Source organism: Chiloscyllium plagiosum, unplaced genomic scaffold, assembly GCF_037043375.1.
Source record: "Chiloscyllium plagiosum isolate Xiang-an unplaced genomic scaffold, Cpla_swu_hap1 HiC_scaffold_3, whole genome shotgun sequence".
In the NCBI taxonomy this organism is placed as follows: domain Eukaryota; kingdom Metazoa; phylum Chordata; class Chondrichthyes; order Orectolobiformes; family Hemiscylliidae; genus Chiloscyllium; species Chiloscyllium plagiosum.
This window is the reverse complement of record NW_028270141.1, coordinates 65,544,553-65,562,285: the sequence shown is the minus strand read 5'-3', so window position 1 is coordinate 65,562,285 and position 17,733 is coordinate 65,544,553. Positions and strand designations below refer to the sequence as shown.

Genomic DNA, 17,733 nt, shown 5'->3' with positions numbered 1-17,733 from the left:
CCTTACAAATCCTCAACCATTAATAAATCCATTGTTACTTACCCTTCATGTTTTTATTTAGCTTCCTTTTAATACACAATTAAATTTCTTTCACCATATACTTCCATGAATATGTTAAATTAGGAAATTGCTTGTGAAAAAGTTAATAGACATTAATGGCACAATATCTTTGACACTATAAATTACAATGTAATTTTTTAAGTGTTAATACTATATCCTAATTTTCCCTTTGCACAGAGGGCAATAAATTTGTTTCTCACATTTTGCATCTGATATCTACTGATTTCATATGCTCCAGTTCTCTGTGACTTTGTTTTGGATATCCTTTTTGTTTTTGTAAAGATTGCATACATTTTTCTAACAAAGCATGTTTCTTTCAATGTTTGTCAGTGCTCCTTACCGGTTAATCATCTTTAATCTAATCTTCCACACTTTTCTATACATCTCTTAATGCCTCCATATGCAACACATACATGGGCTTCTCTTTACTTTAACTTTAGCTTACCAAATGGTAGCCTAAGCATACTGGTGTGATAACTAGGTTTGTTTGATATTGTGGTTCTGTTCGCCGAGCTGGGAATTTGTGTTGCAGACGTTTCATCCCCTGTCTAGGTGACATCCTCAGTGCTTGGGAGCCTCCTGTGAAGCGCTTCTGTGATCTTTCCTCCGGCATTTGTAGTGGTTTGAATCTGCCACTTCCGGTTGTCAGTTCCAGTTGTCCGTTGCAGTGGTCGGTATATTGGGTCCAGGTCGATGTGCTTATTGATTGAATCTGTGGATGAGTGCCATGCCTCTAAGAGTTCCCTGGCTGTTCTCTGTTTGGCTTGTCCTATAATAGTAGTGTTGTCCGAGTCAAATTCATGTTGCTTGTCATCTGCGTGTGTGGCTACTAAGGATAGCTGGTCGTGTCATTTCATGGCTAGTTGGTGTTCATGGATGTAGTCCCATGCAAGGACTGCACAAAACACTACATAGGACAAACAGGAAGACAGCTAATGATCCGCATCCATGAACACCAACTAGCCATGAAACGACACGACCAGCTATCCTTAGTAGCCACACACGCAGATGACAAGCAACATGAATTTGACTCGGACAACACTACTATTATAGGACAAGCCAAACAGAGAACAGCCAGGGAACTCCTAGAGGCATGACACTCATCCACAGATTCAATCAATAAGCACATCGACCTGGACCCAATATACCGACCACTGCAACGGACAACTGGAACTGACAACCGGAAGTGGCAGATTCAAACCACTACAAATGCCGGAGGAAAGATCACAGAAGCGCTTCACAGGAGGCTCCCAAGCACTGAGGATGTCACCTAGACAGGGGACGAAACGTCTGCAACACAAATTCCCAGCTCGGCGAACAGAACCACAACAACGAGCACCCGAGCTACAAATCTTCTCACAAACATTGAAGGTTTGTTTGAGGACAAAGTTGAAAAGCATGGTGCTGTAAAAGCACAGCATGTCAGTCAGCATCTGAGGAGCAGGAGAATCAATGTTTTTGGGCATAAGCCCTTCAACAGGAATATTGGGAAGGGGGTAAGGGGGCTGGGGCTAGGGAGGAAGGTAGCTGGGAAAGTGATAGGTAGGTGCTGGTGGAGGGTGGAGCGGATAGCTGGGAAGGAAGATGGACAAACAGGACAGTTCAAGATGGTGGTGCTGAGTTGGAGGGTTGGATCTGGGATAAGGTGGGGGAGGGGAGATAAGGAAACTGATGAAATCGACATTGACGCCATGTAGTTGGAGGGTCTCAAGGCAGAACATGAGGCGTTCTTCCTCCAGGCAGCAGGTGTATAGTGTTTGGTGGTGGAGGCGTCTCAGGATTTGCATGTCCTTGGTGGAGTGGGAGGGGGAGTTGAAGTGGTCGGCCATAGGGCAATTTGGTGCATGTGTCCCAGAGATGTTGTCTGCAACGTTCCGCGAGTTGGTGTCCTATCTCCCCAATGTAGAGGAGACTACATCAAGAGCAATGGACATAGTAGATGAGGAGTTTGGATATGCAGGAAAATCTCTGCTGGATGTGGAAGGATCCTTTGGGGCCTTGGATGGAGGTGAGGGGTAGGTGTGGGTTTTGTACCTCTTGCGGTGGCAAGAGAAGGTGCCGGGAGTGGAGGGTGGGTTGGTGGGGGTGTATGGACCTCATCACCTCAGGGGATCTCCCATCCACAACCTCCAACCTCACAGTACTGGAACCCCACATCACCCAGTTCTACTTCTTCCCCAAAATTCACAAATGTGACTGCCCTGGTCGACCTGATGTCTCTGCTTGCTTCTGCCTCACCAAACATATCTCTGCATACCTTGACACCATCCTGTCCCGCTTGATCCAGAATCTCTCCACATACATTTGGGACACCAACCATGCCCTCCACCTCCATGACTTTCATTTCCCCGGCCCCACGTGCCATCTTCAACATGGACATCCAGTCCTTGTACACATCCATCCACTATGCTGAAGGCCTTCACCAAGCCCTCCGTTTCTTCCTCTCCCGCCAACCCAACCAGTGCCTCTCCACTGACACTCTCATTCAATTGGCTAAACTTGTCCTCACCCTCAACAACTCTTCCTTCAAATCCTCCCACTTCCTTCCGATCAAAGGGGTAACCATTGGTACCTGCATGAGCGCCAACTATACCTGCTTCTTTGTCGGGTACGTGGAACAGTCCAGCTTCCATAGTTACACTGACACCATCCCCCACTTTTTCCTCTGCTACATTGATAACTGTGTCGGTGCCACATCGTGCTCCCACGAGGATGCTGAACAGTTCATCAACTTCACAAACACCTTCCACCCTGATCTCAAGTTCACCTGGACCATCTTGAACACCTCCCTCCCCTTCCTGGACCTCTCCTTCTCTATTTCCAACACTGACTCAACATGATCATCTACTTAAAAACCCACCAACTTCCAAAGTTACCTGGACTACACCTCCCTCCTGTAAAAATATCCCTTATTTTCAATTCCTCTCTCCGCCACATCTGCTCTTAGGAGGAGCAATTCCACTCCAGAACATCCCAAATGGCCTCCTACTTAAAAGGACCACAATTTCCCCTCCCATGTGGTCAGCAACATCCTCCAGCTCATCTCATCCACTTCCCACACCTCCACCCTTGAACCCCACCCCTCCAACCGCAACAAGGAATGTACCCCACTGGTCCTCACCTTCCACCTTTCGGCCACGTATAGTCAGATCCCACCACCAGAGATATATTTACCTCCCCCCCCTACCTTATCAGCATTCCGCAGAGACCATTTCCTCCATGACTCCCTCGTTAGGTCCACTCCCCCCACCAACCCACCCTCTACTCCCGGCACCTTCTCCTGCCACTGCAAGAGGTGCAAAACCTGTGCCAAAACCTCCCCCATCACCTCCATCCAAGGCCCCAAAGGATCCTTCCACATTTAGCAGAGATTTTCCTGCATGTCCAAACACCTCATCTACTGCATTCATTGCTCTCGATGTGGTCTCCTCTACACTGAGGAGACAGGACGCCAACTCGCGGAACGTTTCAAAAAACATCTCTGGGACACACGCACCAAAATGAACCCGCCACCCTGTGTCCAATCACTTCAACTCCCCCTCTCAATCTGCCAAGGATATGCAAATCCTGGGCCTCATCCATTGCCAAATCCTAGCCACCCGAGGCATGGAGGAAGAACGCCTCATGTTCAATCTAGGAATCCTCCAACCACATGGCATCAACATTGTTTTCACTAGTTTCCTCATCTCCCCTCCCTCCACCTTATCCCAGATCCAATCTTCCAGTTCAGCACTGCCCTCTTGAACTGTCCCACCTGTTCATCTTCCTTCCCACCTATCCCCTCCACCCTATCACCATCACTCTTCACCTGCATCTACCTATCGCCTTACCAGCTACCTTCTTCCCCTCAGTCCCATGCCCCTCACATTTATCTCTCAGCCCCCTTTCCCCTCATTCCTGATGAAGGGCTTATACCTGAAATGTCGACTTTCCTGCTCCTCAGATGCTACCTGACTTGCTGTGCTTTATATTATTTTCTGTTATCTACATGTTTAATAGTACTATGCAGCTAGCTTGACCTCAAGCAAGGAGAAAGTGAGGACTGCAGATGCTGGAGATCAGAGTTGAAAAGTGTGGTGTTAGAAAAGCACAGCAGGTCAGAGTTGACATTTCGAGCTGGACCCTTCATCAAGAGGGGGAAGGGGGCTGCAAAATAAATAGGGGGAGGCGGTTGAGGACTGGAGGAAAGATAGTTGGGATGGCAATAGGTGGGCGAAGATAGGTGATTGTGATAGGTCGGTGGGAAGGAAGATAGAGAGGTAGGTCAGGTCAAGAGGGTGGAGTCAAGTCGAAGGTTAAAACTGGGATGGGGGATTGTTGGGGGGGTGTGGGGGGAATTTGGAAACTGGTGAATTCAATGTTGAGGTTGTGTGGTTGTAGGCTACTGAGGCAGAAGATCAGGTATTCCTCCTTCAGTTTGCGGGTGGCATTGTTTAGGTGGTGAAGGCCCAGAATAGACATGTCATGGGGGAATGTGATTGGGAGCTACAGGAAGGTTGAGTAAATTGGTGCGTACAGATGAGAGATGTTGTGTAAAACATTCTGCGAGTTTGGTCTTGATCTCTCCAATGTTGAGGAGACCACATCAAGAGCAACAGATGCAGTAAATGAGGTTCGAGGATGTGCAAGTGAGTCTCTGCCGGATATGGAAGGATCCTTTGTGGCTTTGGATGGAGGTGAGGTGGGGAGAAGGGGGGAGCAGTGGTGGCGGTGTCTGATGCTGCCTGACCCGCTGTACTTCTTCCAGCACCACACTTGATCAACTCAGACTTATTCAGCATCTGCTGTGCTCACTATCTCCTAACAGAAAATAATATGGAGATTGAAAGTGGAATGAAACTAGGAGCCATATGTAATCAAATATCATGCAGTTTGAGAACATATTGGTAGGTGGTAGGACCTGTTCAGACTGGGGCTCAAACCACACTTTGAGAACAGAGTAAATGATCTGAAATAGAAAGGTGTGCAACTTGAGATGATGGCAATTTATTATTTTGCTGATTTTATCCACCTAGGTAATAGAAACCTCAGAAAACTTGAAAGGAGATCTCAGCTATCTGTAAGAATAATAGGGTGGTTATGGTAGGGCATTTTAAATTTCCAAACATCGACTGGGACTGCCATAATGTTAAGGGTTTAGATGGAGAGGAATTTGTTAAGTGTGTACAAGACAATTTTCTGATTCAGTATGCGGATATACCTACTAGAGAAGGTGCAAAACTTGACCTACTCTTGGGAAATAAGGCAGGACAGGTGACTGAGGTGTCAGTGGGGGAGCACTTTGGGGCCAGCGACCATAATTCCATTAGATTTAAAAATAGTGATGGAAAAAGATAGGCCAGATATAAAAGTTGAAGTTCTAAATTGGAGAAAGGCCAATTTTGACAGTAACAGGCAAGAACTTTCAAAAGCTGATTGGGGGCAGATGTTCGCAGGTAAAGGGATGCTGGAAAATGGGAAGCCCTCAGGACGGAGACAACGAGAATGCTGGATGACTCAAGAAATTGAAGGTTTGGTTAAGAAAAAGGAAGCATATGTAAGGTATAGACAGGATAGATCGAGTGAATCCTTAAAAGAGTATAAAGGCAAAGGAGTATACTTAAGAGGGAAATCCGGAGGGCAAAAAGGGGACATGAGATAGCTTTAGTAAATAGAATTAAAGAGAATCCAAAGGGTTTTTACAAATACATTAAGGGCAAAAGGGTAACTAGGGAGAGAATAGGGCCCCTCAAAGATCAGCAAGCGGCCTTGTGTGGAGACACAGAAAATGGGGGAGATTCTAAACAAGTATTTTGCATCAGTATTTACTGTGGAAAAGGATATGGAAAATATAGAATGTAGGGAAATAGATGGTGCAAAATGTCCACATTACAGAGGAAGAAGTGCTGGATGTCTTGAAATGCATAAAGGTGGATAAATCCTCAGGACCTGATCAGATGTACCCTAGAATTCTGTGGGAAGCTAGAGAAGTGATTGATGGGCCTCTTGCTAAGATACTGGTATCATTGATAGTCACGGGTGAGGTGCCGTAAGACTGGAGGTTAGCTAACATGGTGCCACTGTTTAAGAAGGGTGGTAAGGACAAGCCAGGGAACTACAGACCAGTGAGCCAGACGTCAGTGGTGGGCAAGAGTTTGGAGGGAATCATGACGGACAGGATGTACATGTATTTGGAAAGGCAAGGACTGATTCGGGATAGTCAACATGGCTTTGTGCGTGGGAAATCATGTCTCACAAACTTGATTGAGTTTTTTGAAGAAGTAACAAAGAAGATTGATGAGGGCAGAGTGGTAGACGTGATCTATATGGATCTCAGTAAGGCGTTCGACAAGGTTCCTTATGGGAGACTGATTAGCAAGGTTAGATTTCACGGAAAAGAGGGAGAACTAGCCATTTGGATACAGAACTGACTCAAAGGTAGAAAACAGAGGGTGGTGGTGGTGGAGGGTAGTTTTTCCGACTGGAGGCTTGTGACCAGTGGAGTGCCACAAGGATTGGTGCTGGGTCCTCTACTTTTTGTCATTTATATAAATGATTTGGATGCGAGCATAAGAGGTACACAGTAAGTTTGCAGATGACACCAAAATTGGAGATGAGTTGACAGCAAAGAAGGTTATCTCAGATTACAACAGGATCTTGACCAGATGAGCCAATGGGCTGAGAAGTGGCAGATGGAGATTAATTCAGATAAATGCGAGGTGCTGCATTTTGGGAAAGCAAATCTTAGCAGGACTTATACACTTAATGGTAAGGTCGTAGGGAGTGTTGCTGAACAAAGAGACCTTGGAGTGCAGATTCATAGCTCCTTGAAAGTGGAGTTGCAGGTAGTTAGGATAGTGAAGAAGGCGTTTGGTATGCTTTCCTTTATTGGTCAGAGTATTGAGTACAGGAGTTGGGATGTCATGTTGCGGCTGTACAGGACATTGGTTAGGCCACTGTTGGAATATTGCGTGCAATTCTGGTCTCCTTCCTATCGGAAAGATGTTGTGAAACTTGAAAGGCTTCAGAAAAGATTTACAAGGATGTTGCCGGGGTTGGAGGATTTGAGCCATAGGGAGAGGCTGTACAGGCTGGGGCTGTTTTTCCCTGGAGCGTCGGAGGCTGAGGGGTGACCTTATAGAAGTTTACAAAATCATGAGGGGCGTGGATAGGATAAATAGACAAAGTCTTTTCCCTGGGGTCTGGGAGTCCAGAACTAGAGGGCATAGGTTTAGGGTGAGAGGGGAAAGATATAAAAGAGACCTAAGAGGCAACATTTTCACACAGAGGGTGGTATGTGTATGGAATGAGCTTCCAGAGGAAGTGGTGGAGGCTGGTACAATTGCAAAATTTAAAAAGGTATTTGGTTGGGTATATGAATAGGAAGGGTTTGGAGGGATATGGGCCAGGTGCTGGCAGGTGAGACTAGATGGGTTGGGATATCTGGTCGGCATGGATTAGTTGGACCGAGGGGTCTGTTTCCATGCTGTACATCTCTATGACTCTAATTAGGGGGTGATACCAAAGTGAGACTGCCACTACATTCTGTTAGTAATATTTATTATAATGGGACAATTGGAGGGGGGTGTGTGTTAAAAAACAAGTGAAACATTGATCAAATGGACAACATCGCCCTGAATTGTTCCAAGATTTGACTGTAGCTGTATCGATACACAGCCAGTCAATTGATGATTATTCCATCATGCTGCTGACTGGAGCATTTTAGGCAGTAAAGAGGGTTTGAGGGATTGGGGATGGCACTTGTTGCAGAATGCCCATTTTTGCCCTGCTAGAACTAGATGTTTTGGTGAAAAATAATTGTGAAGCTTTACCACACACACCCGACATACTGAAACAACACTGGGAATGAAAGCTCAAACTTCAAAAACAAAAATATATCCTTTTGCATTTTGAACTTACTCCTGGTGATTGATCCATTCTGAACAATTGTCCACCCTTCATCAGCAACAAGAAGAATTGGCTGAATCCTTTCATTGTATTTGTAGTGAAAACGGTCTGGAATATCTTCTTTTAAATATACCTTCATGTGACTGTCACAGTTCAACAACAATTTGTACACATAACTTATGTCTGTTAGAAAAAAAACAAAATGGAATCATGTGTTGAACCTTATATTCAAAACTGACTAAAATTGCATGTTAAAACAAAAGACATACTGTATAACTCTGCTATGTACAATTCAGAAGACAAAAGGCATGTTGGCCTTTATTGCAAGGGGATTGGAATACATGAATAAAGAAGTCTTGTTACAATTGTTCAAGGTTTTGGTGAGCTTATATCTGGATTGTGTGTGCTGTTTTCATCACTATGTTTAAAAAAGGAAAGATATACCTGCATTGGAGGCAACATAATTAAGATTCACTCGATTAGTCCCTGGGAGGAGTTGTCCTCTGATAAGAGGCTGAGCAAATCAGATTTATGGAATTCAGAAGAATGGTTCTATTGAATCGTACAAGATTCTGAAGGGTAAATGCTGAAAAATTGTTTCCAATAGTTAGAAATCAAAATGCGGAGCAGTCTCAGGATAGAGGCCAATCATTTTGGACCGAGATGAGAAATTTCTTGAGTTAAAGTGTCGTGAATCTTGAGTATTCTCTTTCTCAAATGGCTCTGGAGTCTCCATCTTTGAACACATGCAAAGTTGGAGTAGACAGCTTTTTGGTCTCTCTGGGAATCAAGGGACATTTAAATTGGGCAGGAAAGTGGAACGGAATCCCAATTTAGCCATGGATCAACCATAATTGTATGGAATGGAATAGCAGGTTTGACAGGCCATGAGGTTATTTTAACTTAGACCATTTGAATTTTAAAACCTTTCTTTGACTAGACTTAAAAGTTACAATATGTTTAAACTGAAATTGTCACACTTCTTTCCCTGGACACTGGTCATTAGATATTATTTAATATCAGATACACTGTACTCTATAAAACCATAGCTATGCGTTCTGAAATTACATCAAATCGCTAACTGCATCAAGTATATTTACTCCTTGCACAGCTGATTACAATATTTTCAAGAACAAAAACACAAATACAGTCATCATTTCGACAAGCTTAAAGAAAACTTAGTCATACAGTGTATACATTTAATCAAATATATAAGAGGCATAATCTTGTTTTTATCTGTAAATACACACCAATAACCCTCATACAAATGTTACTGAAGTATCCAGGTTTTAGTAAAGCAACTGAAAGAAACATTACAATCACTTTAATGACATCAGCCCCACATGACGATATAAAATTGGCCTTTCTACCTATGTCACTAGCAGGAGGTGCACAAGATCAGGTGGAACTCAAGTATTAGGCTTTAATGGACAGTCACATTTATTGAGATAGAAAGCCATGTTGCTCATGACCCAGTCAGTCTCTTTGCAAGATGATTAGGTTAAAATAGCTTCCTCAAGAGTTCCCCTGCTGATTTCAATTAATCAAATGTACTGAACTGAAGGAATAGTCCAAAAATCTCAGCAGCAGTAGGTCTTTTGACAAGTTGACCTTTTTCTTTAATATGGATGATTATGATGGGAAGTTGACTCCCCCACCATCAACACTCTGCTGACTAGGAGTGTCAGTAACCAGAACGTACCAGTTTCAGACAATTGACAAAAGGACTGGAAGGAAGAGAGGAATTACTTTATGATGTGAGCTATTATGCTCTGGAATGCACTGACAGCATGCTAGAAACAGATTGAATGGTAGTTTATAAATGGAGAATTTTTTAAAATGGTTAAAAAGACAGAAAAAGCTGAGGGCTATGAGGAAAATAGCAGGGCATTGGGTCTAATTGGATACCACTTTGAAATAGGTGGCTCAGGCACATTACATTGACGATTGCATGTTGATACTGGAATTTACCAGTCATCAGCATTACTTTCAATTAATTTCTGCACTAATTTGAACAGGTACAACAGACAACAACCAAAGAAGGTGCCACATGGGTACACCAAATGAAGCAATAAAATCAACCATGTCAGAGCAGATGCTCTAGTTACATGACCAGATGTGCTGCAAAAGGAGTGGATCCTAATTTTATTGGAGCAAAGCCCAAATACTCTTGAGAGGAAAAAAAGGAAATGAAATTTAACTTTTAAAGCCCATTTTTCTGAGAATTATTCATATAACAGGTCATACTTTTGGCCTTTATCCTCTACAGTTTAAAAGGTTCAGAGTGATCTCATTCAAGCACACAAAATTTTTATGGTGATTGATAGAAGGGTAAATGCATGAAGGAATGTTCACCTAGCTGGGGATTTATAGAACCAGGGGCAGAGTGTCAGAATAAGCATCACACCTTTGAAGGTTCAGTTGTTGAGTATATTTATAACTGAGATTGATAGATTTCTACATATTAAAAAAAGGCATACAGGGAAGATGCATCAATGGTGTTAAAGCAGAATATCACCATGATGTCACTGGTCAAATCTTGCTCCTTTTTTTATGTTCTTTCCTTATACTATAGACAGACAAAAGGAAAAACAAACAAATACAACCTTATTTACAACCAGAAACACCCACAAAATCTCAGCTTTTCATATCCCTTAACTAAGAATTAAGTCAGGAAAAGTCTTCCATGTGCCATTCTCCTCTCCTTCCCTTTAGTGTCTGCATTTATCTTGTGGTTTTCTCTCTCATTTATTTCACATTTTTCTCCCTCCTTCTTCCCGTTCCTGCCTCCTCCCTGGTAATTCACCTCCCATTTCACTTTCACTTTTTTGATTTGCTTTCTCTCCAAACCCAACCATTTTCCGATTTCTTCTATTCAGCCACTATCTCCATCTCCCACACATTCTGTTTGTTTTCTTCATCCATTCTCTTTCTCTTGCTGTTTTTTTTTAAATCATCGAATGACTAAAAAATGGAACAGTAAAATGGCCTTGGCTGAGGGAAATAAGAAGGTGTATTCAAAAGTAGCAATTGGAGCAGAACCAGGGCCAGTGCAGTAGCCATCAGACCTTCTCTGGTACCTTTAATATAATAGATAATCAAAGAACTTTAGGGAGAGAAATCCAAAGATAGGACTCAATCAATTGAAGAAAGAAATCGAAACTCTTAAGGGCAATAACGAAAAGGCCAGCTTCAGAAGAACAGATGGGGGGAATTAGGTTATTTTAAATTCTTCTATGGCTTTGTCCAATGCCAATTATATTGAATGAAATATGTCAGTAAAGATAGAGTGCTGGACAAACAGGACAATAATGTCATTCAAGAGAGCATCAAGAACGTCAACTGTTTGGTTTATATGGAGTAGTGGTTTGGGAGAAATTATAAAGATTGTAGTTTGTCACTGAGAGTGAAGACAAAGGCCAATAATCTTGTCTACGGCAACACAAAAACTGTAATAAAGATAATGACAATTTGGCACCACAAGAGGAATTTTAACTGTTTACTGCTTCCAAAAATACAGTTAAGTCATACGGTACGGAAAAAGACTCCAACTAGCCCACGTTGACCATGTTCCCAAACTAAACAAGTCCCACCTGCCTGCACTTGGCCACATCCCTCCAAACCTTTCCTATTCATGAACTTTAAAATGTTATAACTCTAACTGCATCCACTATTTTCTCTGGCAGTTCATTCCACAAATGAACTGTGCTCTGTGTAAAAAAATTGCCCCTTCTGTCCTTTTCAAATCTTTCACCTTAAAAATATGTCCCCTAGTTTTCAACTCCCCACCTAGGGAAAAGACCCTGGCTATTCACCTTATTTATGTCCATTGTGATCTTATGAACCTCAATAAGGTCAGCCATCAACCTGCTATGCTCCAGCGAAAAAGATCTCAGTCTTTCCTGTCTATTTTTATAGATTAAACCCTCCATTCCTGGCAAGATCCTGGTAAATCTTATCTGAACCCCCTAAAGTTTAATAAATCTTCCCTATAACAGGGCAACTAAATAAAAATAAAAGCTTAAAATTCACAAAATAGCCCTTCTAATAATGATAATTTATCAATTACGTAGCAAATTGAGAATCTATCAGAACAGCACCACTCTGCTGTTAGCAAGATGTCACTTCCGTGACACGTAGAGTCAGAGTCATAGAGATATATAGCATGGAAACAGACCTTTTGGTCCAACTCATCCATGCCAACCAAATATCCTAAATCAATCTAGGCCCATTTACTAGCATTTGGCCCATATCTCTCTAAACCCTTCCTGTTCCTGTACCCATTCAGTTGCCTTTTAGATCGTGTAATTTTACCAGCCTCCACCAGTTCCTCTGGCAGCTCATTCCATACACTCACCACCCTCTGCCTGAAAACGTTGCCACTTAGGTCCCTTTTAAATCTTTGCCCTCTCACCCTAAACCCTCTAGTTCAGGATTCCCCCACCCAGGGAAAATACCTTGTCTATTTACCCTATCCATACACCTAATGATTTTGTAAATCTCTATAAGGTTATCCCTCAGCCTCTGACGCTCCAGGGAAAACAGCCCCAGCCTCTCACTATCGTTCAAACCCTCCAACCCTGGTAACATCCTCGAAAATCTTTTCTGGACCCTTTCGAGTTTCACAACATGGGGGAGAACCAAAATTGCACTATATTCCAAAAGTGGCCCAACCAATCTCTTGTACAGCTCCAACACCCAATGCTCAACCAATACGGAAAGCATACCAAACGCCTCTTCACTATCCCATCTACTAGCAACTCCACTTTCAAGGAACTATGAACCACCACACCAGGGTCTCTTTGTTCAGCAACACTCCCCAGGACCTTACTATTAAGTATGAGTCCTACTCTGATTTGTTCTTCCAAAATGCAGCTCCTCACATTTATCAACATTAATCTCCATCTGCCACTCCTCAGCTCATTAGCCCATCTGATCTGAGGTAACCTTATTAGGTGTTCACTACACCTCCAATTTTGGTGTCATCTGCAAACTTACTAAACTATATCTCCTATGTTCACATCCAAATCAATTATATAAATTACAAAAAAAGCCGTGAACACAGCACCGATCTTTGTGGCACATCACTGGTCACAGGCCTCCAGTCTGAAAGGCAGCCCTCCACCACCACTCTCTGTCTTCTACCTTTGAGCTAGTTCTGTATCCAAATGGCTCGTTCTCCATATTCCATGATATCTAACCTTGCTAACCAGTCTACCATGAGGAACCTTGTTAAATGCTTTATTGAAGTCCTTATTGATCACGTCCACTACTCTGCCATCATTAATCCTCTTTGTTACTTCATCAAAATACTTAATCAAGTTAGTGATACGTGATTTCCCAACCACAAAGCCATGTTGGCTATCCCTAATCAGTCCTTGCCTTTCCAAATACACGTAAATCCTGTTCCTCAGGATTCCCTCCAACAACTTGCCCACCGCCGATGTCAGGCTCATCAGTCTATAGTTCCCTGGCTTGTCCTTATCATAGTTCTTATTGCACCCAATACAGAGGAACCTCGATTATCCGAATATCGGATTATCCAGCAAGATTGCAAGATCCCAATGCTTGGCTAAACTAGGTTATCTGGCATTCGATTATCCGGAATTCGATTAACCAAACAAAATACTCCCACCCATGGACTTCAGATAATCGAGGTTCATCTGTATTCCAAAAATGGCCTAATCACCAATGTCCTATACAGTTGCAACATGACCTCCCAACTCCAAAACCAATGCTCTGACCAAAAAAGGAAAGCATAGTAAACACCTTCCTCACTATCCTGTCTACCTGTGACTCCACTTTCAAGGAACTATAAACCTGCACTCCAAAATTCATTAAGAAAGATGAACTTGCTATACATGCACAGTAATTAAAAAGCAAACTCAAAGAGTATTATGTTCAGTAATTTCAAATCCAAGCACCCATTGGATGACATGGAAGATACTATTTACTTCTAGTCAAACTCGAGCATTAAAATTAAGCAGAGATTTTCAATCTCAGGTTTTAATTATGATTGGAAAATTCTTTTACTTTGCATTGCATTTTCATTTAATCTATTTTAATCTTCAATCTTTTTCTTCTTTATTTCTATTTTTGCACCTGATTTGACACTGAATTCACTCATTAACACATACTTTAAATAGAGCCTGTAACAATCCTTCAATCCAATTTGTTAAACATACAGTCTATAACGGGCAACAGAATTTCAATCTTGCATTTCAGGCAGATTTTCACAGAAAATGTTGCTATAAATGCCAATTGTTGACCGGTCGCAAGAAGTTATGAGCCAATCGAGGATTGAATTTATTTTTCAACAATTAGTTTTAGTTTAGTTGGTGTAATGATTGAGCAAGGGAAGTATTAATATTGTACTGACCACAGTTTGACAGAATACAAGCCATGTTTCTGTTGCAAGTGAGGTTGGCCTTACAGTCCAGGTCAAATGTAAGGTCATGGTTTTATTACTGCTTTACTGACCACAGGATAACATACTCTCAGTAACAGAAGATACAATTTTATTGTAAACAAACTCTGAAGCCATTTTGAAGTGGAACAGCTTTTGCTTGAAGTTACACATTAAAAAAACAGCAACTCTGAGCAATCCAGATTGCAGTTAAGAGAAGACAGAAGAACTTCAGTCAACAGAAGGAGACACGTGCCCTGTCAGCAGTAAGCTGGTCCACTGCTTATATTAAGTATCATTTCTTTGTGGGAGAAAGTGAGCACTGCCGATGCTGGAGATCAGAGTCGAAGAGTGTGGTGCTGGAAAAGCACAGCCGGTCAGGAGGCACCCGAGGAGCAGGAGAATCGACATTTTGAGCACAAGCTCTTCATCAGGAATAGCTTTCCTGATGAAGAGCTTATGCTCAAAACGTCGATTCTCCTGCTCCTCGGATGCTGCCTGACCGCTATACTTTTCCAACATCACACCCTTCAACTATCATTTCTTTGTGTTTATTGTGATAAACGTAATTAAGTTCTTTGAAACTTATGTAAACATACTTGTACATGAGGTTACTTAGAGCAAAGCAAGACTGGAACAACTTTCAGAACTCTATTTATAATTATGATTGACTTTTCATTTTACCATTAAGGTTAACATGGACACTCCAGATCTAACTCTAGTAAAAACGTTTGTGGCTTAGAAAGTGGAAATTTGCCAAAACAACCATCCAGCACAGGCTACCAATATGGGCAGAAGATACTATCCATGCTGCCTGCTGATTATAAATGATTCCTGTGTGCAGCTAACACCATTATTGGCCTTTTAGGATTCAGCCAATAATCAAAAGATGCTGGAGGTGCCAAAATCTGAAACAGAAACTGGAGGATTTCTGCCAGAAATACTCAATAGGTCAGGCAGCATGGTCCTGAATGGACTGCGCTATAGAAAACTGGTTTGGTCTCAATGGACTGAATGGCCTGTCTTCCATGCCAGTAATTACTCTAGTTCAGGCAGCATCTATTGGGAGGAATATCTGAAAGGTTAACTGTTTTTCTCTCTCTCTCTCTCTCTTCACAGATGATGTTTGGCTAATATTTATTGCTCAAATCATTATTACAAAAACAGACTATTATCACACTGCTACTTGTGAGAGCTGCTGTATGCAAATTGGTTGCTGCATTTCCTATATCAGAATAGTGGCGACACATCAAAAGTGATTAATGTTTGGATGTCCCGAATTTGTGAATGGTGCTACATACACGCAAATTTTGTTTTACACACCTGAGCCCGCAAGGATAATGCTTTTCTCACAAATTTCTCACATCATATAATTTATGTGCAATGTATCTAAGGTGTGAATAATTTAACATAGTTAGATACTGTATATTAGCAATATCTGCACCAGAATCCAGGTACCAACACAGAATTATGCAATTTCAACTTTTGCTTGGTTTAAAACAGAGGTTTTCAAACCGGGGTCTATGAGAGAATCACTGGATGATTGATGTTAATTTCTATATCATAATCCTGTTTTTATTGAATTACTAAATATATTTTGTGAACATCCAAGTGCATCTTCTACTATTATAGTTAGAGCTGTTAGAGTAAAAATCATAATCAAGGAATAGAAAGTCTTTAAACCTGTAGTTCAGAATATTATAGTACAATTTCTTATATCTGACTTGATTCAGAATCTCATTTTAGAAATAACATGATTCTACAGTTGTTTAGTCAAAATTGCCTATTTATCACTACTTACTGTTATGGGGCAATATAGCTGTCACTGGAGAATGAGTCACCTCTGTATAGTTATCACGTCCAATACATTTATCCAATTCTATAACTCTGTCTTTAGAACATTGAGCCATTCCATGGTCACTGGTGAGAATTACATTAATTGTGTTCCAAAGTCCAGTCTTTTGAAGTTGCTCAATTAAATAGCCAATGTGATCATCCACTTCTTTCAACATATTGACTAGCTGTTGACTTTCGGGTCCATAATGGTGTCCAGTGGAATCAGGCTCTTCCCAGTACAATGCACCAAAATTAATGGGTTCTGTTGAGTTGGTAAACCACTTTATAATGTGGTCAACTCGCTTATTGAATGTGACATTGTGGTCATAATTCAAGTAGTAGGAAGGGGTTGTATTTTGTATGGACACATCAGTACCAGGCCACATTACTCCTCCACTCTTGTGCCCTTGTTGCTGATTAGTTACCCAAATTGGTGTAGCCTCATTCCACCAAAATGGATCTTGGTCTGCGAAGACTGAAAAATTCTTTCTGGTGGCTGCATCATACATTGAATTGGCCACAATACCATGGCTTTCTGCATAGCGGCCTGTGACGATGGAATAGTGATTTGGGAAAGTTTTAGTAACAAACACATTTGTTAGATGCTTCACATGTGCCCCATCATCAATCATTTTCTTCAGGTTTGGAAAGTTGTATCGCTCAAGATAGTCAGCCCTGAATCCATCAAAGGACACGAGAAGCAATCTAACCTCGGAGCCGCTTGTTGCATTATTGCAGTGGCACTTGAGGAATCCAGACACAAATACCAAGATGTACCAGAAGCTATGCATTCTAGGATAATTTTCTGCAAGCAGCCACAGCCTTATAAACCTTCAGAAAAGCCTGCTTGGTGCACTGAAAGATACAAGACAGTCATTAAATGGCAAGAGTAACAATCAAAATACTTTTTATCTTTTACTTTTTTTTTAAAAAAAGAAAACAATAGTAACAAAGAGATTCACATTACTTTGATACCAGCATTTGGCAGGTCCTTTTTGTCCGTGACAAGCACTGTATTAATGCTACGATCTTTGCCCATATGACAGTTTGTGACAAAATAGATCAGGCAATTGTTCCAGTAAAGCACAATTTGTTGAGATAAATACTTTGAAATCAAATTACAAAGAAGAAATTGCATATGAAAGCTCAAGCTTCACTAATTATATAAAACAGTTATAATTAAACCAAAGAAAATATTGCAACATTTTCAATTTCTCTTGAGAGAGTTAGGAAAAACTTAATTCATTACCTCAGTTAAACCACATTAGAAAATGTCAGCAAACTTTTGGCACTATTTGTGCTAGATTGGAAATTTTTGAGATGTACTTAAGTTAGTTAACAATTTGCATCATAAATATATCAGTCACACAAAATACCTATTTGTATTAACAATTAATAAAAAAGGTCTTGGTAAGCTAGTCTATCATAACGATACAATTCTAATAATCTATAAAATTCATTTTTACTTTCAGAAAAATTAGACTGAAGTCATCGAAATTGAAACATCAATACTGTAGAATATTTGACATTTGCCTTGTCAAATG

At 41.4% G+C, this 17,733-nt stretch overlaps 1 protein-coding gene across 5 annotated transcripts in view; it reads right to left on the bottom strand.

The window, feature by feature from the left end:
- The window catches only part of enpp4 (ectonucleotide pyrophosphatase/phosphodiesterase 4), a 75,492-nt gene that overhangs the window by 44,128 nt on the left and 13,631 nt on the right, over window positions 1-17,733 (bottom strand). For all 5 annotated transcript variants that reach the window (XR_006310180.2, XM_043682791.2, XM_043682769.2 and 2 more), the window contains exons 2-3: window positions 16,155-17,044; window positions 7,960-8,130 (exon numbers count right to left, since the gene is read on the bottom strand). Coding sequence is in view for 4 of the 5 variants with exons in the window: in XM_043682791.2 (XP_043538726.1) it covers window positions 7,960-8,130; window positions 16,155-16,980 (997 nt within the window). In the remaining variant the exon portion in view is untranslated. The remainder of the gene's footprint in view (window positions 1-7,959; window positions 8,131-16,154; window positions 17,045-17,733) is intronic.